Source organism: Jaminaea rosea, assembly GCF_003144245.1.
Source record: "Jaminaea rosea strain MCA 5214 unplaced genomic scaffold BDZ90scaffold_1, whole genome shotgun sequence".
Lineage (NCBI taxonomy): Eukaryota > Fungi > Basidiomycota > Exobasidiomycetes > Microstromatales > Jaminaea > Jaminaea rosea.
The window spans coordinates 1,002,434-1,025,115 of NW_020289975.1; the positions used below are offsets into that span (position 1 = coordinate 1,002,434).

At 59.5% G+C, this 22,682-nt stretch overlaps 8 protein-coding genes across 8 annotated transcripts; 3 read left to right on the forward strand and 5 right to left on the reverse strand.

Annotated features, from left to right (window-relative positions):
- Positions 1-140: 140 nt before the first annotated feature.
- Positions 141-3,596, reverse strand: BDZ90DRAFT_225172 (hypothetical protein; the record flags this gene model as incomplete). The annotated part of the gene is made up of 8 exons (XM_025504654.1): positions 141-228; positions 335-482; positions 609-1,058; positions 1,344-1,872; positions 1,952-2,322; positions 2,552-2,804; positions 2,876-2,963; positions 3,052-3,596. 8 exons carry the CDS (start codon positions 3,594-3,596, stop codon positions 141-143), a joined length of 2,472 nt encoding a protein of 823 aa, XP_025364902.1.
- A 508-nt stretch (positions 3,597-4,104) lies between these two features.
- BDZ90DRAFT_229304 (hypothetical protein) lies at positions 4,105-6,968 on the forward strand. The gene has a single exon (XM_025505006.1). It carries the CDS (start codon positions 4,443-4,445, stop codon positions 6,861-6,863), a length of 2,421 nt encoding a protein of 806 aa, XP_025364903.1. The 5' UTR covers positions 4,105-4,442; the 3' UTR covers positions 6,864-6,968.
- Positions 6,969-7,281: 313 nt separating this feature from the next.
- BDZ90DRAFT_229305 (translation initiation factor eIF4e) lies at positions 7,282-9,709 on the forward strand. The gene is made up of 3 exons (XM_025505007.1): positions 7,282-7,652; positions 7,715-7,767; positions 7,846-9,709. Exons 1-3 carry the CDS (start codon positions 7,348-7,350, stop codon positions 9,390-9,392), a joined length of 1,905 nt encoding a protein of 634 aa, XP_025364904.1. The 5' UTR covers positions 7,282-7,347; the 3' UTR covers positions 9,393-9,709.
- A 1,270-nt stretch (positions 9,710-10,979) lies between these two features.
- On the reverse strand, positions 10,980-12,039 carry BDZ90DRAFT_9207 (hypothetical protein). The gene has a single exon (XM_025509945.1). It carries the CDS (start codon positions 11,854-11,856, stop codon positions 11,095-11,097), a length of 762 nt encoding a protein of 253 aa, XP_025364905.1. The 5' UTR covers positions 11,857-12,039; the 3' UTR covers positions 10,980-11,094.
- On the reverse strand, positions 11,997-13,442 carry BDZ90DRAFT_9268 (hypothetical protein). Its single transcript, XM_025509958.1, has 2 exons — positions 12,206-13,442; positions 11,997-12,121 (listed from the first exon to the last, which is right to left on the reverse strand). Exon 1 carries the CDS (start codon positions 13,350-13,352, stop codon positions 12,222-12,224), a length of 1,131 nt encoding a protein of 376 aa, XP_025364906.1. The 5' UTR covers positions 13,353-13,442; the 3' UTR covers positions 11,997-12,121; positions 12,206-12,221.
- A 986-nt stretch (positions 13,443-14,428) lies between these two features.
- BDZ90DRAFT_225176 (hypothetical protein) lies at positions 14,429-16,825 on the forward strand (the record flags this gene model as incomplete). The annotated part of the gene is made up of 1 exon (XM_025504655.1): positions 14,429-16,825. One exon carries the CDS (start codon positions 14,429-14,431, stop codon positions 16,823-16,825), a length of 2,397 nt encoding a protein of 798 aa, XP_025364907.1.
- A 965-nt stretch (positions 16,826-17,790) lies between these two features.
- BDZ90DRAFT_257381 (hypothetical protein) lies at positions 17,791-19,791 on the reverse strand (the record flags this gene model as incomplete). Its single annotated transcript, XM_025507949.1, has 2 exons — positions 17,791-19,436; positions 19,512-19,791. 2 exons carry the CDS (start codon positions 19,789-19,791, stop codon positions 17,791-17,793), a joined length of 1,926 nt encoding a protein of 641 aa, XP_025364908.1.
- Positions 19,792-19,985: 194 nt separating this feature from the next.
- Positions 19,986-22,096, reverse strand: BDZ90DRAFT_276768 (hypothetical protein). The gene is made up of 3 exons (XM_025508955.1): positions 21,493-22,096; positions 21,378-21,410; positions 19,986-21,292 (listed from the first exon to the last, which is right to left on the reverse strand). The coding sequence occupies exons 1-3, from the start codon at positions 21,688-21,690 to the stop codon at positions 20,258-20,260; spliced, it is 1,266 nt and encodes a 421-aa protein (XP_025364909.1). The 5' UTR covers positions 21,691-22,096; the 3' UTR covers positions 19,986-20,257.
- Positions 22,097-22,682: the final 586 nt, after the last annotated feature.

Sequence of the window (22,682 nt, forward strand, 5' to 3'; positions counted from 1 at the left end):
CGGACGACGACGCGCGGGGCAAGCGGAGGGAGAATTGTACTGATTGCAAATGCTCGAGCGTCTGGACAAAGCCAGCCTTCTCCATCTGGCTTGCCGTCGAGGTGTCATGACCTCGATCGGGGGTATAGCCTGCCTGCTCATCAATTCTCATCCATCATGATCTGCACGAATTCCTGCTCATTGATCTCGCCATCCTGGTCCAAGTCAAACTCGTCGATCATTGCTTGCCTGTCGTCGTGCGAGTGAGCGATTGATCAAGCGGGCGAGCGGAGGGGCGTAGTATTGTCAGCGATCTGCCTCACGAGGTATCTACGGCCGAGTGACCTCTACGCACAACTCATCCTCGTCCAGTTGCTCTCCGAGCTCCTTGGCGACCCTGCGCAGATTCTTGACCGAGATCTTGCCCGTATTGTCGTCGTCAAAGAGGGCGAAAGCGCGACGAATCTCCTCCATCGGGTCGCGGGCTGCGATTCGATCGCTCACTGACGGCAATCAGGCAGTGCGCAGTGGTCAGCGTCGCCTTTTCATGTAGTCTGAGGAGCTGAGCAGCAGCGGCAGCAGCAGCGCATTGCTTGCCGTCATTCGTGCTCCCATCACGTCGCACTCACTTATCCTACTGAAATCCTCCCACTCCATCAACCCATCTCCCCTCCGATCATGATCCCTCAACAACTTGAGCACCTCGGCCTTCTTCAGATCAAAGCCCAATGCCCTCATGGCCACCTTCAACTCATGGAAATCCACGGCCCCATCCTTGTCCGTGTCAAAGAGCTCAAAGGCCTCCTTGATCTCTTGTCGCTGCTCGTCGCTCAAGTCTGCAGCGCTAGGACCGTCGCGATGATGGTGTGATGAGGAGCCACCATTGTGATGCAGATGGTCTCGATGAGACGAGGAGCCACCTGCAGCACCTGAGCGTCCCGATGGGGTGCCCGCTCCATTGCCCCGTATCCCGTCGAGGACAACGCCGCTTGCCGAGCCAGAGCCTGCGGGAGTTCTGCGCTTGGATTTCGAGCTGGGCGTATAGAGAGACATGGGGGATTGCGCCTGCTTGTGTGATGCTTTTGGGGGATCAAGGCGCGATGATGGTAGTTGATGATGACGGAGCGAGCAACGAACGGACGGAGGTGAGCGAGGCGGACGCGCATCTTTCGCCCTCGCCGACCGGATCGGCGCTTGGGCCCTCGTGTTGGACTCGGCCTGACGCGTCGCGACCACGGCTCTCACGTCAACGAGCTCAGCTCATTTCGAGGCAGCCGCCCAAAGCGGTGGTGGAGAATCAGATGCTGCGTATTGACTCAAATTCAGACAAACTACCATGTAAAGCATGAAAAGCCATCGTCAACCATCCACTTTGATAGCTTCCAACCTCGGGATCAGGGCATCCCACGCCTCCTCCCCCCTCTTCCACATCTCGACTTGCCCCTCCGCATAAGCCCCCAAGAGGTCCTTCATCTCCTGATCTTTGGCCAGGTGGAAGACCACATTCTCCTTCACCACCTCATCCGAAAAGGCCACAGAGACGTCGTGCGATAGAGTGACAGCATCCTGCAGCTCTTTGATCCTGCCGTCTAGCCTGGCCATGCGTTCCACCCTCGTCCTCTCTTCGTCCACGCCGCGCAGGTGATCCATTCGATCCTTCAGGTATCCTGTCAGTCCACTGCCCCTCACACCCCCATGGCCGTGTCCTCCGCCGTACGGGCTCGACAGGCTAGAGAGACGGTCTCGCTCTGACACGACAGAGGAGAGGTAGTCGGTCAACTCCTCAAAGTCTACCTGCTTCTGGTCGCGCAGCTTTAGGACAGAGCGATGCGCTGCAGAGTAGGCAAGAATCGCATGCAGATGTGAGGAGAGGTCCTCTGTTGAGCGACCGGTCTGCGTGGGCGGGCGAGATTGACATCGGTGGTCAGCTACACTGCTGCATGACGGCTCGGCGTCATGGCGCGCTTCTCACCGTCTCCCTCATGATCCTAGCCCATTCGTTCGAAGTGGCCGCAAAACGATTCAACGCATCGGTAATCCCGCTCTCCAGCAGGCCTAGCCCCTCGATACTGCTCGCCAGCTCCTCGTAATCACCGGCAAGGTCTTGCGATTCGAGACCGAGATTGGGCGCCAAGAGTTGTTGTTTGGGCGAAGCCGGATTGGATGGCGAGCGGGGTTGGTTCGATGATGAGGTGGAGCGCCATGGCGAGAAGCGGGACATTGCAGACGTGGGAGTCGATGAAGCCGAGGAGTCGCCGCCGTGGTTGCGGAGATAGGCCGATGAAAAGGCAGAGGGTGGTGGAGATGAGGCAGATGCGGAGGAGGAAGGGGTAGAGGGAGATCCTAGCGGATGTGAGCCGCAAGGATACGAGGATGAAGAGGAGGCACGACGCAGGTGTAAGGAACGGGGTCGCGAAAGGGGGGCCAGCAACAGAAGAAAGAGGTCGCCAGCACGTTGCGCAGACACCGCAGCCGAATCATGGGCCTGCTACCGAAGATACGGGCCTGACTGGCCCGGATCTCGCGACATCTCCTCCTCGTCTACGCCACAACGTCACACAGCTGCACTCACCTGTCCATCTCACACGACCTTTGCTGACCACACGCTCAACGCCCCCGAGCCCCTCGTCGAATTTCTCTAGCCGCTCCTTCATGATCTCAAACTTCTCGTCCGGCTTGCGTACTTTGGTGAAAGCGTTGAGGAAGGTATCGGACAGGGTGTCGAGGATGCCCTGCGGCGCTCGTGGGCCTTCGTCTATGCCTGTGCTTGTGGACGAGGAGCTGCCGCTAGCTGCTGAGGAGGTGTGCATGTGCATCTCGACGTGCTGCGGGTGTGCCAGAGGGGCTTGAAGTCAGAGCAGGCTCTCGTGAAAGGAAGCAAGCTGGATCGACTCACCCATTCTGTTGACTCGAGGAAGCTGCGGAGGAGTTGTGAGCGCTGGAGGGTGGGATGGCGGCAGACTCGCTCGAGGAAGAGCTGAAGGCTGCGTGTTAGAGAGGGAGTATCAGGAATGTTGAGCGCTCTTCCCAGCGTCGCGAAACGTCTGCAACTGATTGCATTGCTGCACTCACTCTGCTACCCGTCTCGCAATGAACTCATCGCTAAATCGATCCCCTGTCAAGTACTCCATCCGATGCTTGTCCGGCAGTGGCGCCACCACACAAGCGGGAAAGTCTCTGGCTAGGTTCTGCCTCAAGAATCGAAAATCCTGAAAGCGTCTCCTCGTCGCGATCCTCGTGCGAGCAAAGTGTCGTAGATTCGTCTCTGCCCGGATGCCATAGCTGACGAACATCTCCTTTGTCCCCTCGTGTTCTCTTCGAGCTTCGGTCACCTGAGCCAGTAGGAAGCCTTGCCATCTGGGCTGGCCGGACTCTTCTGATGGTAGCGGACGTGAGTACGGGTCTGCGACGTTGTGAGTGCCGAGTACTAGCTCTACGCCTGTTGGTTGGGGAGCTGATGACGAGGACGACGAGGCTGTTGCCGCCGCTGCTGCTGCTGATGACGCTGGTGCGCTGCCTGCTGCTGCATTCGACGCACTTGCAGACCGCTGTGCATCATCTGCCGACTCCCATGTGATCGAGGTAAAGTTGTCTTCATCTTCTGTTGAGACGACCATGGTGATGTGATGGTGGTGGAGAGGTGGGAGGCGGAGGTGACATCCAGTCGAGCTGCGACCTGGCTGTGTGCCAACTGCCGTCCGCCTCTTGACGCGGACTGGAGGACGGGTCCTTGGCGGACAGAGCGAGTCGGCGGCCGCATCGTCTGTTCTGCTTTTGGAGAGCCCCACGAGCCTCATTGCTGGCCAGCATTTGCGACAAGACGAGGACACGAGATCGGCGGCGAAAGAGGGTTGAGAGAGGTGACGAGAGCTCAGCCCTTCTTCCATCTTGACCTCACTTCTCCTCGTCGTCGCACCACCCTTTCCAAACAACAAGACGAGGAGCACGCCTCGACGCCTCTCGTCTTACTGCGACGCGCCCGACTCTCCTTCCGCTGCGTGCACACGACGTCGAAGCATCGAAAGGAGACGTCGAAGAGCGGTGGAGTTGCCATCTTGAGCAGAGGAGAGATAGCTTGGTAGGAGAACGAGGTGCAAATCAGCATCAGCATACCTCGAGACATCAAGTGGCTCTTGGCCCCCACTGTACATCAGCAGTCCTCGTCATTCCGCCTTGGCAGATCCCCGCAAACACGTGTGTGAGTGCCCAATAGAGCCGATTGCCGCCCCATCGCCCCTCGTCCCAGGCCCTCGCCGCGGCAAAGTCGTATCGGCGGTCGGGAGTGGGTGTTGCAACGCGCCTTGCCATTCCCAGTCCGGCCGCGAGATCCAGCGTCACGAAGCCGCTTCATCGCGAGCTCGCAATGACACCAGCGTAACACTCTGATGCTGACACGCACTCGCGAATACTGCACAGCAATCCTTTCGATAAAAACATCGCCCTAGCAGCCCCCTTCTGAGCGTATGGCCGACCCCTCGTCTCCGCTATCCATGGGGGACGACGGCGACCGACATCCCATGCTCCATAGCGGCGGCGACGATGCTGGACTCCAACGCAACGGCAACGGTCCCGTAGGGGCGCACTTCAGCCGCACAGCATCCTCAGGTGTCTTCTCAGTAGCCTCCCTTTGCTCGCCAGACAACTCGGGCGTATCAACGCCGCTGAGCACTGCAACACGGAGCCCGGACAAGAACGTCAATACTCAGCGCGAAATGAACGGCAGTAGTAGCAGCAGCAACAACATCGACAATGGCGCAGCGAACGGCTCGCAAGGAGAGGCAGCAACCAGTCGGGTGGAAAGCACAGATGCTGCCGGTGACAATGACGAGGCAGATGCGGAGAGCGTTGTAGCCGTGGGCGGGCAGCCTGGGGGTGATGAAGAGGGCGAGGACGAAGATGACGAGGAGGGGGAAGGCGAGGGAGAGGGAGACGAGGATGAGGACGACGAGGACGACGAGGATGAAGAGGATGACGACGAAGACGATGAGGACGACGACGAGGACGACGACGACGGAGATGACGTCTCAACGGCATCCCATGAAGCCCCAGCCAAGGAGGAAGCAGCCGACGGATCCCAGCCTTCCGCAAAGGTCGACGCTGACGGGGACGCCGACATGGTATCAGCGCCAGCAGACGGAGCAGGTAGCAACGGCGACAGCACGGCGGCCGCGACCCCCATCGCGGCGGCACCGAACGTCCTCACCGTCAAGAAGAAACAGAAGCGGAAGCAGCGAGAGCCCTCCGTCGACGTTTCTCTACCGAAGGGCCCTCCTCCTCTGCCTACCGTACGCTTCCAGATCAAGGTCAGCACGGAGAACTACATGGTCAATGTTCCCGAGAAGCTGCACAAGAAGCTCAAGCAGGACAATCACCCCTGGGCTGAGTGGTACGAGTCGCGCGAGGCAGGGCCGTCCAACTCCGGCGGCGCCGCAGCCTCGTCGTCTGCCAAGCCAGGTGGCGCAGGATCACCGCCAGCAGAGGCAGAGTCTTTGGGAGACCTTGGACCATTCGCTCATCTCCTCAACAAGTACCCAGTCGGTGAGACGGGAGACAAGCCCAAGAGACGAAAGAAGCGCAGGAAGGATGTCGAGGAGTACGACGTCAACGACCCGTTCGTCGACGACTCAGAGCTTCACGTTGATGAACCTACGCACTCCGCCAAGCCCATTTCGAAGGGCTTCTACGTGGCTGCTGGCGACATTGAGCTCGAGAAGTTGCAGAAGAAGAGAGCAGGGGCCAAGGCGGCCGATGGCGGCAGCCCTAATGGACCCATTGCATCTGGCTCTGGCAGCGGTGGTGCTGGCGGTGGCATGGCAGGAGTTGGCATTGGAGGGGCTGGCGCACCTCCCTCGTACCTGATCAACGGCACTCAGCTTGAGGTCTCCAACCGCATGCTACAGCTACGGGCAGAAGAAAAGGGCCTCACTGATACGCCCTCTCTCCCTCCTGAGAGCCTTGCCCCGGACGCTGTTGGTCTCGTCGACGCCTCAGCGCAGACCAAAGCCGCAGGCTCGCGAGACAGCCCCATCAAAGTGGACGACGAGCCCGCCAACAAGAAGAAAAACTATCCTACCAAACCCGTCGACCGGCGCCTCGCCGCCGAATTTCAACATATCAAGAATCTCGTTGCCTCCGAGGACTTTTCTGTCAAGCACAAGTTCCCTGTCACCCTCCGTCCTCCTTTGCGCAAGGCTGCTCGAGTGGCGTTGGAACTGGGAGAGTACAACGAGAACTTCTTCAACTACCTGCCCGCCATCTTCCCTTATAATCGCTTCACAATGAGCAAGCTGGTCAAGAGGGAGTTCTACGACGACCATGCCGAGCTGCTGAAGCGCAAGCAGGATGAGCTGCTTGACGATCTGAGGGAGGCTGTACAGGAGGCGCTGCCTGCTCATCGGGCCGATTATGAAGAGCAAATGCAGAGATGGAGGGAGCAGGGTGCGGTCGGCGGGCCAGGGGCCACAGCGGGAGCAGCAGGAAGCCCAACCAATGGTACCAATACGCCAGCGATGGAAGGCGAGGCAGCCGCCGAGGGTGGTGACGACGAGGCGGCCGCAGCATCCAAGTCTGGCGGCGATTCTGCGCCTGTCCGCAAGTGGCGTTGGACAGAACGCATGCGCGAAGACGTCTTCCAGATCATCCTCCTTGAGAACGGTCTCACCGAGCTACGCCAAGAGAAGGGCAGGCTGGAGAATGTCACGGACCAGATCAGCGAGCTCAACCAGCGCAAAGCGGCCTACAAGCGCATGATGGAGTGCTGGCCTTCTGAGGCTGGCGGAGAGGAGTGGACGACTACGACTGCTATTTCGCGGGAGTTCAGTCTGACCAAGAAGAAGCACGATCGCCAGAATCACGCCATGGTTGAGGCGATGCAGAGTGGGTGAGGGCGAAAGTAGAAGGGCAAGTGTAGACCAAAGTCAAATTCATCGTGATCGAATCGGTCATTGTGATCGTCACCAATGTGAGGAGTACACGTCGGTGTACCGCTGCTTGCTTGCTGCGTTTCGATTCGTGTTACTCTTTCTGCAGGGCCTGCGTGTTGTTCTCCGCACGTCTGAGCGGAGCTGAAGCTGTGAGCGGCTGGCTGGTTGGCTTGCTTAGCTGCAAGGCGCCTGCCCACCGGCCAGTCGAGACGAGAGGGACTGACTGCCGCTGTCGCAGAGTGCGTGTGCTTGTCTGCCGGCCTGCATGGTTGCTCTCGGGGCGTAAGTACTGGGCGGGGCTTGGGCCAAGAGATGAAGCAAGCGCGAGAGAGCGTGCGGGCTGGCGAGCGGTGGAGCAGCAATTAAAGCCAAAATACCATACCACGAGGCAGTTGCACTCGCAGGCCTTGCTTCCTCCTCACCACATCCAAGCCGTTCCCCAAAGATGTCGGTCAGCGCTGCCACACCTCGTGACGACGATGTCGCCGCTCCTGCACCCGTCGATGCCAATACTCCTGCTGGCGCTGGAGCTGGCCTGGCTCACGTCGGCCTGGTGACTCCCTCGTCCGCAACGCCTTCGCTGGCGTCGCCGGCTACGTCGGTTGCTGCCACCAGGGGATCGAGCCCAGCATCATCCCCTGCACTCTCTGCCACTCATGTCAAGGGTGACGGCGCGGGGTCAGCCTCTTCTGGCAAGACGGCGTCGTCAAGCTCGAAGAAGCCGCCTACCCTGAGTGACATTGCTGCCAGGTGAGGAGGCACGCTGAGAAGACTTGGATAGAATGATTGTTGACTTCATCTCAACCGCGCAGGCTCAAGCTTGATGGCAAGGACACTCCAGAGAAGGACTCGAGTCATTTGGATGGTGAGCTTCTGCCCATTCGCGCCCCTCCGTCGCTGCGCCTCTGACACTTCCACAATAACCACTCCTCCTCTCGTTCAGTAAATGCCCCTCAACGTGGTAGACTCGGTCTTGCTGGTCGACTCAATAGCTCCTCGTCGGACGCAGGCGCCTCGCCCGCTGCTCCAAGCGTCACATCCGACAATGAGGGAGACAGCGTCGCCCAGACGTCACCTCAAGCCTTGGTCCTCGGCATGCCTCCTAATTCGGGCGACTCGGCATCCGCCTCGACGTCTCCCTCCATTCCCTCGACGTCTTTGCCTTCGACGACGAGCGAGGCCACGCAGCTCAGCAGCACCACCACCGCCACCACCGCAGCGTCGTCGACCAGTGAGCAGAAGAGCAAGGGGATCCCAAGCCTGGATGACATCCGCGAGCGAATGGCAAAGAAGGGTCATTCAAGCCCTGCCAAGTCGGTCGCATCGTGGGACGAGCCCTTTGAGAAGAAGGGATCGCTTTGGGACCGAGCTGACCCCAATGCAGGCAAGAGTGACGGGGTGGGAGGCAGCCACCCCTTCTCGTCCAGCCCAACCAAAAGCCCGACGAGGAGCCCCAAGACACGCACCACACCAATGTTAGGCTCTACCTCAGCGGCAACAAAGACGTCGCCTACCATGCCCCCTCCTGTATCGACTGCTCCTCTCTCACACCGTAGCAATGCCGCCGCTGGACCATCCAAGCCCCCCTCCTCAGCTCAACGTCCCGTTCCCACGGGCCACCACCCCCTACAGCACAAGTGGACTGTCTATTTCGACTCCAAGTCCCCCGCATCTGCGCCCACTCACCACACCATCAGCGGTACTGAGCATGGCTGGGACGTCTATGACCCACGCGCTTCCTCGGCGGCTCCACCATCAGCCACTCTCAAGAGCTCCAGCGCCACTCCAGGCGCCGACTCATGGGAAGCCGCTCTCAAAGTGCTAGGCGCGTACCGTACAGTCGAGTCCTTCATGGGCGTCTTTACGACCATCAAGCGCCCTTCGCAGCTCGACTTGCACTCCAACTATCATCTTTTTAAGAACGGCATCAAGCCTATGTGGGAGGACCCCGCCAATGCCAATGGCGGCAAATGGACCATCTCCCTCTCACGCTCGGCAACTAACCCGGCCCTCTTAGACCGAAGCTGGATGTGGCTCGTGCTCGCCTTGATTGGAGAAGAGCTCGACACAGAGGATGAAATTACTGGCGCCGTCTTCTCTTCCAGACCAAAGGCGAACAGGATCTCCCTTTGGTTGAGGGACAGGGGGAATGTGGAGCGGGTGAACAGCATTGGCAGAAAGTTGGTGGACCTCCTCGAGGTTGAGAAGGAGCCAGGCGTCTCTATGGACTTCTCTGCAGTCAATGCAGCCACGAGCGGCTTCGCGAGGGGATCTGCAGGGAGGAGCGGGGCAGGAGGTTATTGGAGCTTTAGCAACCCGGGGAAGGGAGGGCCGGACGGTAGCGCGGCAGCATCCTCGTCGGGAGGCACCGCTGCAGCTGGTAGGCCGGCTGCGAGGCCCACTGGCGGAAGCTTCTCTGGTGGCACGAGTGGTGGATTTGGACTCGGCGTGCCTATTGGGAGGACGGGCGCTGGTGGCAGCAGGCGTTGATGACGCAGCAGCGATGCTGACTCACAACTGCTCCTTGTACAAACCACCATGGTCCATCCCCTTTACTCCCCCGTCAATGAGTACGAATACGTCTCGCAGACATAGCCCTCAGGCTTCTCTCGCCACGAGGCAGCGAAGCATCACATGAAGTCTATTCAGCATGCGCGATGATCGCCAGGCGACGTGAGAGAGAGACAGAGCACTCGGCCGCCTCGTCTGCCTATGGCCCGCAGAAGATGGTCAAATCGGCGCCTCGCTCGTAGCTCGTGACACGCTCGTGAACGGTGACTTTGGAAGGGTCTTGGATGAAGAAAGCCTGACCAACGGTTAAATAGCTCTGGCGGTCAGCGTAATGCTGCATGATCTCTGCGCTTCGCTAAACTCACCGCCAGCTTCCTATTAGGGTGGTCCACATGATCTCTCCCATCGAATACCTTCTCCCCTTCGCCAGCCGCAAAGCTCCACCTAGCCCGGGATCCATCGCATCCCTGGATAGTTCCGTATGCGCCATCGTCCTTGATCTGATATACCGTAGCTCCCCCGTCAATTCGCTCGGAGGCCAGTCTCCCATCGCTGGCGTTGACAAGGCTGATAGATTGGCCAGTGATGAGGCACATGACTCCGTCGAGGGCGCAGGCTTCGCCCAGGGTGTGGCGGTGCTCGGTGCTGTTAGAGCTGGAGGGACCAAGGGAACCCGAGATTGACAGAGGGGCTTGAGGACCATCGAGTTCCTCAAGCCTTGGTCTGATGGTCGCCGTGGCTGCCTTGCGCACCGGCGGTGGGTACTGAGCAGCGACGCGAGCGCATTAGCAGCAAGGAGTCAGCGCGAGGTCGCCAGTAGAATATCACAGCCCACAGCTCGCGATCGTCTACTGACACAACCTAATACCAAATCTGCTCCCGGAACCTCAGAGCTCAGCGTCCCCTTGATTACCATCTTGGACGAATCCGTAAGGTAGAACGCTCGGATTCTAGGCACAGATTGCAGCGTCAATCTCATATGCAACATCCTCCGCAAGCCTAACTCTCGCACTCGCCTATCATTTCTAGTCGTCTCGTTGTCTGTACCCTTGAAGGTGTTCAGCCCAGGATACGAAGTCCAAGTGACAGTGCTTCCAGAGCAACCACGCGCTTCCCCCGTGGCACCGCTTCTCTCTAGGACGTACCACCGGGAGTTGTTTGATGCGGGACCGCTGCGGTCTATTCCCTGGCCGGTGACGAAGATGGTGAGGCCTGCGCTGTAGGACACAAAGAGAAGGGCAAGAGGCACTCGTCAGATGAGGATGGAGGAAAAGCTTTGCGACACCTGTCCCTACAGAATACAAGAAATACCTTCCTCGCCGCAGCGGTCCCCGAGGTTCTCGTCGGCTATGCGTGCTGAGAGAAAAAGGCGGCGTAGGGACGAGAGTCAGCAAGGCGCTCTACAGTTCGAAACAAGGCAGCGAAGCCGGAAACGTACAGTCAATGGCTAGCCCAGCAACGCCTGAGACAGTCACTCCGGCTGCTAGGACGGACAGGATCAAGCTGAAAGGACGCATCTCTTGACGTGCGTCTTGGCTTGGATGAGGAGACTTGCGAGGCAGAATAGAGGAGAGAGGGATGGAGGCATCGACGGCTTCGAGGTCGGGGTAAGCAGAGCAGGCTGTGGAGCAAATGAACAGCCATCGCGGGCCGTTGGGTATAGGGTCAGCCACGCTCAATCTCAACAAAGGAGCGATGGGTGCTCAGAGCAAGGCAAAGAGGATCGCGGATTCATGGTAAGGTTCAAGAGCAACGAGGTACATGTCATCGCGCTTGTGCTGCTACTCGCAGTAGACAACGAGATCTTCGCCGCGTTTGTGGGTCGTAATGACGCCGTGTGTGGTCTGCGTGGGGTGCGCACGAGAGCTGGGTCAGCTTGAAAGCGTCGGAGTCTCGAGAGTGCTGGTGTAGAGAGACTCACGATCTGGGAGGAATCAGAGCCAAAGTAGCCCTGTGCGATGAACCGAGCCCAAGTCCGGGTCAGCATAAAGCGTGCGGTCACGCAGTACTCGCCGCAACGCACCGTCAACTGCGTGTTTTTGACCCCATTCTGGTCGCGCCCGTCGAACATCTTCGGCCCGTCCCCTCCCACGAAGCTGAATAGAGCCTTAGAAGCGCCGCAAGCCAACGAGCCATTACCCCCGGTCTTGTCGAGCATGTAGAGCGTGGATCCCTGCGCCTGAACCTGCGAACCTGAGATCCCAAAAGCATCGGGGAACCAGATGCCCGTACCGGCGCGGATGCACATTTCTCCGTCCTCCATGCAGAGCACCTCGAGCGAGTCGGCGTTCGAGTCCTTGTCGTTGTCAGAGGAGGACCCGGGGCCGACTGGATCGACCGCGCGGGGCTGAATGCTGAGGGCGTCAGCGCCAGGCAGCGCTTCGTTGCTCAGGAGGGCGAGGAGGGCCAAGAGGCTGGAGAGCAGCAGGCAGGAAAGCGTCATGGTCTGGTGAGGTGTTTGGTAGATGGGTGTCAAATGAAGAGTTACGACGAGCTATCAGCCACCTCTACTTATAGGCAGCGCGGCTGGAGGCGGTGCCCTTGAATCGGCGCTTCTACAGCCCCTTCAGTACCGCTGGGTCGGGGGTTGTGACCAGAGGCCCGAAGAGTCAAGTTCGTTAGTCGGCGCCACCCCGTCGTGATCAGTGATGGGCTTGCACTGCGCCACCTTCGGCAAGAAGCTACCGCTCATCACGTACCGGAGATGACTGACATTGATCGAGGATGAGATCAAGATTCGTTCAATGTTGGAAACCGAACGATGGGCTGCTTCGCTGGGCAGGTATACATGCCTCTTGGGTCCCCTCATCACGACAAGCCGGCAAGAAAGTCAGCCAGCCCACCTCCGCCTCCTCCCGTCGCGCCACCCTGTCTACTACCGTCCGCCTTGGGCTGTCCCTTCTTCTTGTCGCGAGCGGTCCCGCTTCCCTTGTCTTTTGAGAGCATAGCACGCAACGCCGCCTTGTGGTCGTGACGCTTCTCGTGGCGATCCGTGCCGGGGGCGCTGCCAGCTGTGGCGCCTCTGAGAAGGGGTTTGGATGGAGATGTCGGCGCCGAAAGCTGCTGAGCTTGCCTCACGGGCTGGACATCTTTGTTCGTCTGTTTCGCTGTTGAGGAGAGGGACGTAGGCTTGGCCACGTATTCGCTGCGTGATGATGAGGCTCTGTCAGAGGTAGAAGGAGCAGGCGGAGACGGAGCAGCCGTGGCGAGCTCTCTGCTCGCCTCCTTCCCCTTCGCATTGGCTGAGGCAGATGTCATGGATGCCGATCGTGATGCTCCGCGAGGTGGCTTTGGCTCCATGATTGTTGCCATCAGCGGCTGCGAACCATGGCTTTTCGCACCTGTCCTTCGCTTACGCGCCGAGGCGAAGGCAGCCTTGCTGCTCTTCATGACCTTCTCGTCCTCATCGTGCAAGCCTACGGCAGCAAAGCCTCCGTTTCGCATCCTGCCTTGACCACCATGACCTTTGCAGCAAACGAGACAATCGAAATCACGCCGCCTCTTGCCGCGTGTCGAAGCCGTTGTGATACCAGGTAGCGCTATGCTCCCACACCCTTGGCAGAGGACATTGTGCAACCTCCAATGTGCTGGTAGGTGGTCGAGTGCGCTGCAGATGCTTGCAGTGGCCGCTACAGTAGAGTCGCTCTTCCTACCGTCGCCTTCAAGCCACAACGACCTTCTCGCACCGCAGCCGCCCCCACCTGCGAGGCGTCGTCGCTTACCCGTGGCCCCTTCTGCAATCTCGCTGGTCGTCGTCTGGTCGAGCACAGCTTGTAAGAACTTGCGGGCTTGTGTAGCCCCAAGTAAAGGCAGAGGCTGTGACGACGATGAGGCCGATTGATCTCGATGACCACGAGTTGCGTCGTTTCCCACGGCCAAGACAAAGGCGGCGTGGAGCAAGTAGAGCGTCGCGTCTTGGGTGGCTGAGCGGGCGTCCATGACGACGAATCCTGTCGCTCTTGGAGCTGGCTAAGAGTGCCTTCGAAGAGGCGTCGTCGATGGTCCCGTGACGACCCCAATCCGTCTTGTGGGAGCCTAATAATCAAGGTCCGAGTTGCTGTGCAGCCGGCTGCTTTCTTCAGGCTTGGCAGGCTAAGGTGTCGGGATGAATTGATTCTGGCTAGCCGCGCCCACCGGTGCGATGTCGTCGTCGCCTTCTCTCGCTCGCTCGCTCGCTCGCTCGCTCAAGTCGTCGAGTCGAGCCCAAAACCAAAGCTGGGGGTCTGGATCTGATCTGAGGGGAGCAAAGAGGGCAGGCGCAGGGCACGGAGCGGTCGAGACATGCCGCCCTGCCGTTTTGGCGCCGCCGCCGCCGCCCTGAATCTCTCTCTTGAATGGGCCAGCTGCCCGCGAGTCGCCCTGCCTGTCCTGCGCCGCTGCTCACACTCCCGCGCTCCACCTGCGACGGCTTGCTCGCTCCTGTCGTACGAAGAGAGACAGAACAGAGTGGGCTAGTGACGATTGCCGAATAGCAGCGCACATTGGCAATCGACGGTCAGTTACTTACGACCCTCGTTGACGTCGTTGGTTGTCGGTACTCGTCGTCGTCATTGTCGCTCGTCGCTCGACGTCTCGATCGCATCTTCCCCCCTCGTCATTTTGCTCCATCTTGCAAGCGCAAATCGGCCCATTGGATCGATCCTCCTCCTCGTATCTCTGCACTTCACTCGTCTCCATCATCTTTGGATATCCGTATCTGGTCGCAATCGCCCGCGATGAATCCGCTGCCCTTCTTCCCCCCGCCAGCGAGGGCCTTTTCGCAGAACATCTCAACCTCGCCACCTTCCAGAGACAATGGCAAGAGTGGCCGCAACCGCGCAGGCTCGTCCTTTGGTTTCAGCGGGGGCGCCAGCCTTCGTCATACACTCTCCCTCACGGGCAACAGAGATCGTCAGGGTCACCCCACGCGAGATCCGAGAAATCGAGTCGTGAGCACGGGCAGCAACGGCGGTAGCGGTAGCTCGAGTCCTGATGGTGGGAGCAGCAGACCGGGTACGCCTGGCGATCGACCTACGATGACGCGCGTGGCGACAAGCTTTGCAGCTCCTTCGAGCAACCTTGCGAATGCTGCTGCGTCCGCTTCAGCCTCAACATCAGCATCCATTTCGCCAGTACCCTCGTCGTCATCATCTTCTGCATCCGGCACAGCTTCGCCCGCTCATGCTAGCAAGGCAGCGGCCGCGACAGGCTCGGGAGCAGCTTCTCCTGTAACGGCAGCGGCGCCCTCTTCACCCGTGCCATCAGCCTCAGCCTCTTCGTCGACGACACGCAAAGCGCCCTCACGATCGACAACGATGCCACTATCTGGTCCGTCGGGTCGCACTGGTACCAATCTCCCCAAGGGCTTGACCTTTGACTGGGTTAGACCATCTGAAGTAGCTCAGTGTCACGTCATCGAACGCGCTTCCTTCATTCCAGATGATCGCGCGAGCAAGGACAGAATGCAGTTGCGCCAAAAGTTGGCCCCTCACCTCTTCCTTGGCGCCTACATTCCTGTGCCTCCTCCAAAGGTCGCTGGTCCCCTTTCCGTGGGCCATCAATCGACGCCTCGCAGAATCATCGGTTACATCAATGCAACGGCAGCTGCATCCATGTCAGCTCGCGCCCTCTCAGAGCATCTTGTCTCCAACGAAGAAGAAGGCATCGAGGCATGGATGGTCTGCCTCCATGCAATCGTCGTCGACGAGCCCTTCCGCCGGAAAGGGCTAGGTCTGCGCCTTCTCGAAGAATTCATGATGCGTCTACGCCGAGCAGAAGAGGGGCGTGGCGAGGTCAAGAAGGGAGACTTGGAGAAGGCCAAAGGGTACGAATGTGTGGGTCTCATATGCCATGAAGAGACTCTACCTTTCTTCCTCAAGGCTGGCTTCAAGATTCGAGGGCCGAGTCACATTCGAGCAGGGAGCGGCGACTGGATCGAGTTACGACGTTACATCCAGCATGCTCACCAGCAGCAAGCAGATGAGAAGCAGAGAGTCCAGGAAAAAGAGGCGGAGGAGCAACGAACCAAGAGGGCAGCTTCCATGGCATCATCCTACTCGTCGACTTCCTCGTCCAACAACAGTAGAGTGGTGTCACAGCCAGAGAAGAGAAAGACGTCCCTCCACGTCTTGACGGAGGGGGATGGCGCGGGCTACCCAGGCATGACGGCCTCTCCAACGTCGGAGAGCGACACGAGTGCCTCTGTTATCGTCGAGAAAGCTACCCCCAAGGCAACGGAACCCGCCAACGACGGCGCAGGCAACGGGAAAGGTGCCGGTCTCGCAGGCTTCACTCAAGCCGACCTCCTGGCGGCCCTCTCCGCCTCCACCCCCTCTTACAAGCCCGGTACCAATCCTAGCCAGCCCTTCTCCTCCATTTTGGGTCAGACGTTAGCGGGCAAGACGTTCGTCGAGGACGCCTTCCTCGCTCTTGAGGCGCGCATGGTGAAGAAAGCAGCAGAGGGTGGAGACGGCGGTGAAGAGGGAGGAACGAACCTGGCGGAAATCTGGTGCCCGAGGGAGGAGTGCGGATGCAAGCTGGTCGCAAAGGGGATGGCCATGTGGGAGCTTGCAGAGAGTGGTCCACTCTCGCAGCCTGACGTCGGGTTGCCCCAGTCGTCCAGCTTGCCACCCACTCCTCAGCCCCCGCCTGCTCCGGCGAGCCATATCCGAGCGCTCAAGGAGAGGAGGGACGGGGTCAGGAGCACTCTTCCCGGAGCACCGCCTAGCGCTGAGTGTCTGACGCCTATCCGACCCTTCTGGAGCGTGGTGAGCGCAATGAGCTTTGACAACATTGCCTTTAGCAAAGACGCCGAGTGGCGAATGCCCACAAGTAGCGGCGGAGGCGATGCAGCGGGGAGCGCTGGCGAGGATGAGACCACAGAGACTGTTGCGAGCGGGGCGACGACGCCCGCGGCTGCCCCTGCGAGGAGAAGGGTCGTTCCCCCCATCCGCCGCTCAACATTCCTCAGCGGCGGCGGTGGTGACAAGAGCGGCAGCAAGGGCAGCAACTCCAAGCGACCAACATCTCCACCAGAGCGGCCCTCTTCTCCGCCTGGACGAAAGGGCACAGCGCCCTTTGGCCGAGGCGGGGCTGGCTCCGGTCTTCCCATCAGCAGCGGCAGCCCCACAAGCCCACAGCGCGACACAGCCTCCTCAACCTCCCCTACCACAGCGAGCGGCATTGATCCAACGTCCGCTCCCGCCGCTTCGACTGGTCCCGCCTTGACAGTCAAGTACCTGCTCTGCCCTAATTGCGATGTGGGGCCGCTGGGTTATACCATCGTGCCTGAGTCGCTCAAGGCGGGCAAGATGGGATTGCAGGTTGGCGAAGGAATCAATAGCGCTAAGAGCGCTGAAAATGTCGAGAAGCCTAGGGAGATCCAAATCTTCTTGCTGGCGGCAGAGAGGGTCAGGTATCGTTACGTCAAGTAGGCGATCTCTCTTCGCGTCATTCTGCCGTCCTTCTTTCTATCTCGTCCATCGGACTTTCCTTTCCTGGCGCCCCGTACGTACGCTTCGCCTCTTCGTGTACTTGTGCTCGCCCTTGTTGCAATTGAAGCTATCGACAATGACTTGGCGCTCTCAGCACTTGCGCAGGGATCGGTGGCTACTCTGCAACGTCATCTCATTGCAGCCGCCCTCTGAGGAGCCAAGAGATCGGAACAAGAAGCAGACGAGGAGAGGTCGGAGCCACAGCAGCAAGACGGAAAACGACGACTCACCGGGACGGAGATTCGTACCGTGCTCTGCATGTAGCGTTGAACGGCCGACCAGAGCTGGTCGACGCGCATTTTGGGGCTAGGTTGCAATGGGACGCGAGGGGAGGTAGCGCTAGCGTGGACATGAGGGAAGGCAGGCAAATAGTCTCGCGAGTATTCCCGGACCTTTAAGCTGGCCGCAATAGTCAGTCGTCTATCGCTCAATCTCCCCCTGCAGCGCGACAAGGGTCTACCCTGCCTTGATGCCCGCGTGTCTGCGGCGTACTTGAGCAGCTGACGGGGACGAGCAGGAGAAGGAGCGACAGTCAAGATAGTAGAGCACGCTGGTGCGCGAGGTCAGGTCAGTCTTACTCTGCGAGCTACTCTCGCATCGAGGTCAGCAGAGTGATTTGTTAGCACGAGAAGCGTAAACAGTAGGGGATGGTCAGAAAGACGATACAGGGGTGGATGCCAGGGGCGGTTAGAGGAAAGAAAGTGAGTTGAGCCCACTCAGGTAGGCACGTCGTGCTCTTTTGAATGCTCGCTCCGGGCTAGCCAAGGGGAAGGTGCTAGTGAGGCCTGTCTTGCGCCGACCTCTACGCAAGGACAGCGTAGTCAGCCTTGAGAAGAGGGTAGTAGCAAGATAGGGGCGGGTCAGAGGAGCTCGTATCGCTCGTGATGCAGCCAGAGTCTCGGTGTTTAGTACCCGCCTCCACCACCACCTTGCTGTTGCTGCTGAAGCAGCGCCTGTTGGCGATAATACTCTTCCCACTCCTTGCTGTAGTCTTTCTGCTCGCCACCTGCAGCAGCGCCTTGTGCTGTTCCTCCTTGCTGAGCTGCTGGGTCTGCGCCGGTGCCCTGTTGCTGCTGCTGAGCTTGCTGTGCGTAGTAGGCTGCCCATTCTGCCGAGTAGTCCTGCTGCTGTCCCTGCTGCTGCTGCTGATGGCCATCGGCGCCAGCAGCTTGACCGTAGCCTCCAGCTGCATGAGCACCATAGCCACCTGCTCCGCCTGCGCCGGCCCAGCCTTGGCCGCCCGTGGGACCATACGCATTGGCGCCCGTCGCAGCTGCTGGCCCACCAAAGCCACCTCCGTGATGCCCACCAAACCCTCCCCCGTAGCCGCCTCGTCGCGGTCCGCCGAAGCCTCCACCTCCGCCAGGTCCAGAGAAGCCAGGAGTTGACCAAATGTCCGGCTGACGCCAGGGCGGGATCTTCTTGCCATCCGGGCCCAGTTGTGGTTGCTGCTGCTGTTGCTGCTGCGTCCCATTGCTTGGTCCACCTGGCTGCTGCGCAGATGGTCCGCCTGGACCGCCAGCCATTGCGCCCATTGGCGTGCCCGAACCACCACGTCCAGCGCCCCCTTCGCCGAGCTCTGCCATCAAGCTTGCGTACTCGGAGTCAAACCCACCCCCGCCGTTGGGCCCACCAGGCTGCTGCGGTCCACCTGGCATGCCTCCTCCTCCGAAACCACCTGGTCCCATTCCCGGCGGTCCAAAGCCCTGCCTGGGCTGTGTGCAATCCCTCGCCAGATGTCCCTGTCCACCACATCGATGACAGGTGATATGAGCCGTATAGTTGCGCTGCTCATTGCACTCGAACCTTCGATGGCCCTTTGCGCCGCAATTCTGGCAGACCTGATTCTCGTCGTCTCGCAGCGTACCGTTGAGCGTGGCGAGCTCTCGAAGCTGGGACCGCTTGTGGTCGTTCTGCGACTCAGGGGTAGAGGCTGCCGTCTCGATGACCTTGTTGATGAGCTGGATGCAATGCTTGACCTTAGCATCGTCGTCTGCGGTAATGACGCAGTGCATGTCCTCTTCGTCTTCGTCGCCTCCTCGACCTTTGCCTTCTTTTACACTGCCCTTGCCGCGGATGGCAATCTTGGCGCCGGACTGCCTCTCCATGCCCTTGAGCGTGTTGCCACGAGGGCCGACGAGGAGACCAAAGAAGTTGATTTCGGGGAACTCCTTGAGAGGGAGATAGACCTTCTCTTGAGGCTGACGATTGCGCTTCGAGGCATGGTATTCGGCGGGTGGGCGGTAGTTCGGGTCGAGCTTGAGTTGCTTATCGACGATCTGCACGCGCTCATCTTCGAGCTTCTTGCGGTAGCGGACCTCCCTGGTGTTCGTCCTACGCCCTTGCCCATCATAGATAGGAGGAGGAGATGGACTGCGCTCGCGGTCTGGTGGTACGACGTCGCCTGTTTGCAGCTTTCGTGAGATCTCGTCGAGGCGTACCGAGAGAGCATATCGGTCCAAGTCAGCGACGTTGACAGCGCCTGTAATTGCCGTCGTCACTCCCGTGGTAGGTGCAGCATCACCCCAGCGAGAGCGTCGTTTGCGCGGTGCTAGAAGAGAATGCACAGTGTAAGAGAAGGGAAACAACTTAATCCAGGGCACCGCGCAGCATGCAAATGACTCACCATCATCTCCTCCGGCGGGGCTGCCATCCGACCCTGCTCGGTCTCGCTTCTCCCCTCCATATACACCACCACCACCGGCGAGCTTTGCTGCGATCTCCGCGGCTCTGGCAGCTGCTGCCATTGCCGCTGCGTCTTGGCCGTATGATGCTGACGTGGCCATCGGAGGAGGCGCATATCCATCGCTGGCTCCTCCTGCACCGCCGCCGCCGCCCCAGCGACGGGCATTCTGTAGCGGTGCGGCGTTCTCGCCTGTCCTCTGTGAATTGTTTCTCCAAGACATTGCAGAGATTGCTCGCCTTGCCTCGAGCTGAGGATATTTGTGTCGATGGGGGCGGGAGATGGAAACAAAGAGAGACAAAATGAGCGCTGAGCGCGGCGCTGCCAACCTCTGCATCGAGTTGGAAAGCGGAGACGACTTGACGACGCCACGTGGTCAATCAGCCATTCCTCTCGCCAACGCTACGGGTCCGCTTCCACTCGAGACCGCATGGTATTACAGCGCATGAATATTAACAGAATCAGCTCACATAGACTATCAGTGGGTGTGTCTCCAATCCCAGTCATCTTTGATCACGTCACTAGCCTCACGTCCCAGTCCGCCCGCCCGCCACTGTGCCCCGTCGACATTGCTACTGCCCAGCTCAACAACCTGTCAAGCCATCCAGCGTCTAGCGGGCCACATTTCTCAGTGCGTGCCCAGCTAAATATTGCTGTCTGGATGCAATGTCTCACAGCATCGCGTTCCGCTACGAGCGACGCTTGTCTTGCCTTTGCCACAGGTTTACGGCGTCCATTGGCGAATGCGGCTGTTGGCTGGAGCCCCTCGTTGAAGATGGCTGAGATGGCATGCCTGTCGAAACGCCTGGTTGTTCCAGCGAGAGTGGTTGGTATACGAACGATGGTTGATGCGACGCTACATGCTGGAGCGTATCCGGGCGCCATGCCTGCACTTCGTCTGCTCGCCGCTGCTGGTGCTGGTGCTGCTGCTGCTGGTGCTGGACAGGCCTGACGGGCATTCCCATCAATGGGGCCCCTTGTGAAGAACCGGTATGTGCTCCTCTTGCAGTCTGTCGGTCGTACTGCGCAGTCGTCTCCTCCGCCGCCCAACGCATGTCATTCAAAGGAGTCGCCTTGGTCAGATGATCAGGTAGCATTCCATCTGATGACGAGGCGGTCTGGTCCAGGGGCGTAAACCTTGCAGTGTCTATTGAGCCCATGCGCAAAGCCATGTTCTCGCCCGGTCCAGCGTATGGGGTATGCGATTCGAGTGAGCTGTACGGTCGACTTGACATCGAATCCGGTAAGCTGTGCTGTCGGTGACTAGGAGGTCCGGCCGACCTGGGGACTCCGTATCGGTGCGTCCACGACGACGATGAGCTCGACGTCGATCTCGTCGACCCTTCAGACAAGGTCGTCTCGTTGAGCATTGGGAGACCAAACGCCTCCAATTGGCTACTTCCCGACCCTGAGAAGTGACCAGCACCGTGGTACGACATCCGGTCGCCTCCAGCCAGGCTGCACCCAGCAAGACCACTAGCAATGGCAGTGGAACCGCCGTGCTGAGTCGAGGGCCTAGCTTGGTCAAGTGTCGGCGAAGTCAATTGAGAATCCGATCGGACGTGGAGCCGTAGTGGTCGATCTGACGATTCGACGCCGCCGCTGCCGCTGCCGCCAACAGCATCTTCCACGGTCTCGTAACGACTCAAACGAGCGCGTAGAGATACATTCTCTTGACGCGATCGATGAAGCTGCAAAGAGAGTGATTCTGCCTGAAGGCGTGCCTGTAGGAGGAGGAGGAGAATCAGAGTGTCAGCTTTGTCGGATCACTGCGTCTCAGCTCTTAACTCAGCACGGCTTCGTGCTTACCTCTTCGAGCTCACGGTCTTTGCGGTCTCGGAACTGGAAGGACGAACACCAAGCACGGGTCGTATCAGCTTAAGCGGCACGGTTTCACTGGCCCATTTCAACCTGGTGAACTCACACGAGCTTGAGCCTCTCTAACCTGGCGACGTCGACGTTCTGCCTTGTATTGGGCAGCTGCCGACGTCTCCTCCATGAGCATGAGAGAGGCAACGTCGGCAGGTGTCGGAGACGCCGAACGCCGCAAGGCAGAATAAGGGGTGAAGGAGGGCCTTTGTTGTGTGAACAAGGATGAAGAAGAGATGGTTGGAGCAGTCATCAAGGAGAGATGATGAGGGAGCTTCCCGACGACTCCGCGTGCTTCATAGCCACTTCGATGGCTTCTGTACCCAGGTCCATCGGCGACGATCAGCGATCTCGACCCGTCAAAGAAGGGGTAAAGAGAAGACAGAGAGAGTCAAGACGCAAGCCGGGGTGTAGACGACCGGGATCACGGAGCCCTGTGGGCAAAGGCAATATTTGGACGCAGTGTCTGAGAGGCCTCGACAATGTACTGCGAGCTTACTGAGCTCAGAGAGACGCTAGGGCGCGCTCCTGCGTTTAGGCAGCGGTGATATTGCGGCCTTGTGCGAGAAAGCTCGACCAGCCAACACATCGATGAAAGCTCAGGGTCGACAGTCGCGTGTGTGCTGCAATTTGGTCCGAAGACGGAGCTACGGTTTACACCCAGCCGAATTAATGGGCGCTCAGACGTCGAGAGGACGGCGTACTGAATGTCTCGCCTGGCGGGTCCCGCCTCAATCCAGGATAGCTCGGACGGCAGCGGGTGCCGTGCAGCAGACGTCTGAGATCTTCGGCAGCAGCAAAGAGCGAGCGCACATCTCGCACCCTGCCCGAACAGTGAGCGGCGATCGTTAGCCTGGGCGGTATGCACTCGACGTGACTGTTTGTGCGGCTCGATGCAGTGCTCCTCTCTCTATTCCATTCTGCGTGCGATCCGTCAACGCGCGTACGGGCAAGGCAACATGACAGAGACGACATCCGCTGGCCCCCTCTCGTGCGCATCTCATAGTCCAGCCAGCTCAACAACATGGAAGCTCGGGACTCCGAAGTGGCCCACACTTTTTGGCGGGGCGAAAACGCCACCTTGCGGCCCCGTACGTCGTGGGCGGGCGCGTAGTTGCGGGCCAGGGCTTGTGAACGCTCCAAGTACGCCGATGTGCAGGGCGGTGCCGCCAAGGCGGTCGAGGAATCTGCCAACCCCGCTCATTCAGCCTGGCGATCGCTCTATCTGACACCTCGGGACAGCCA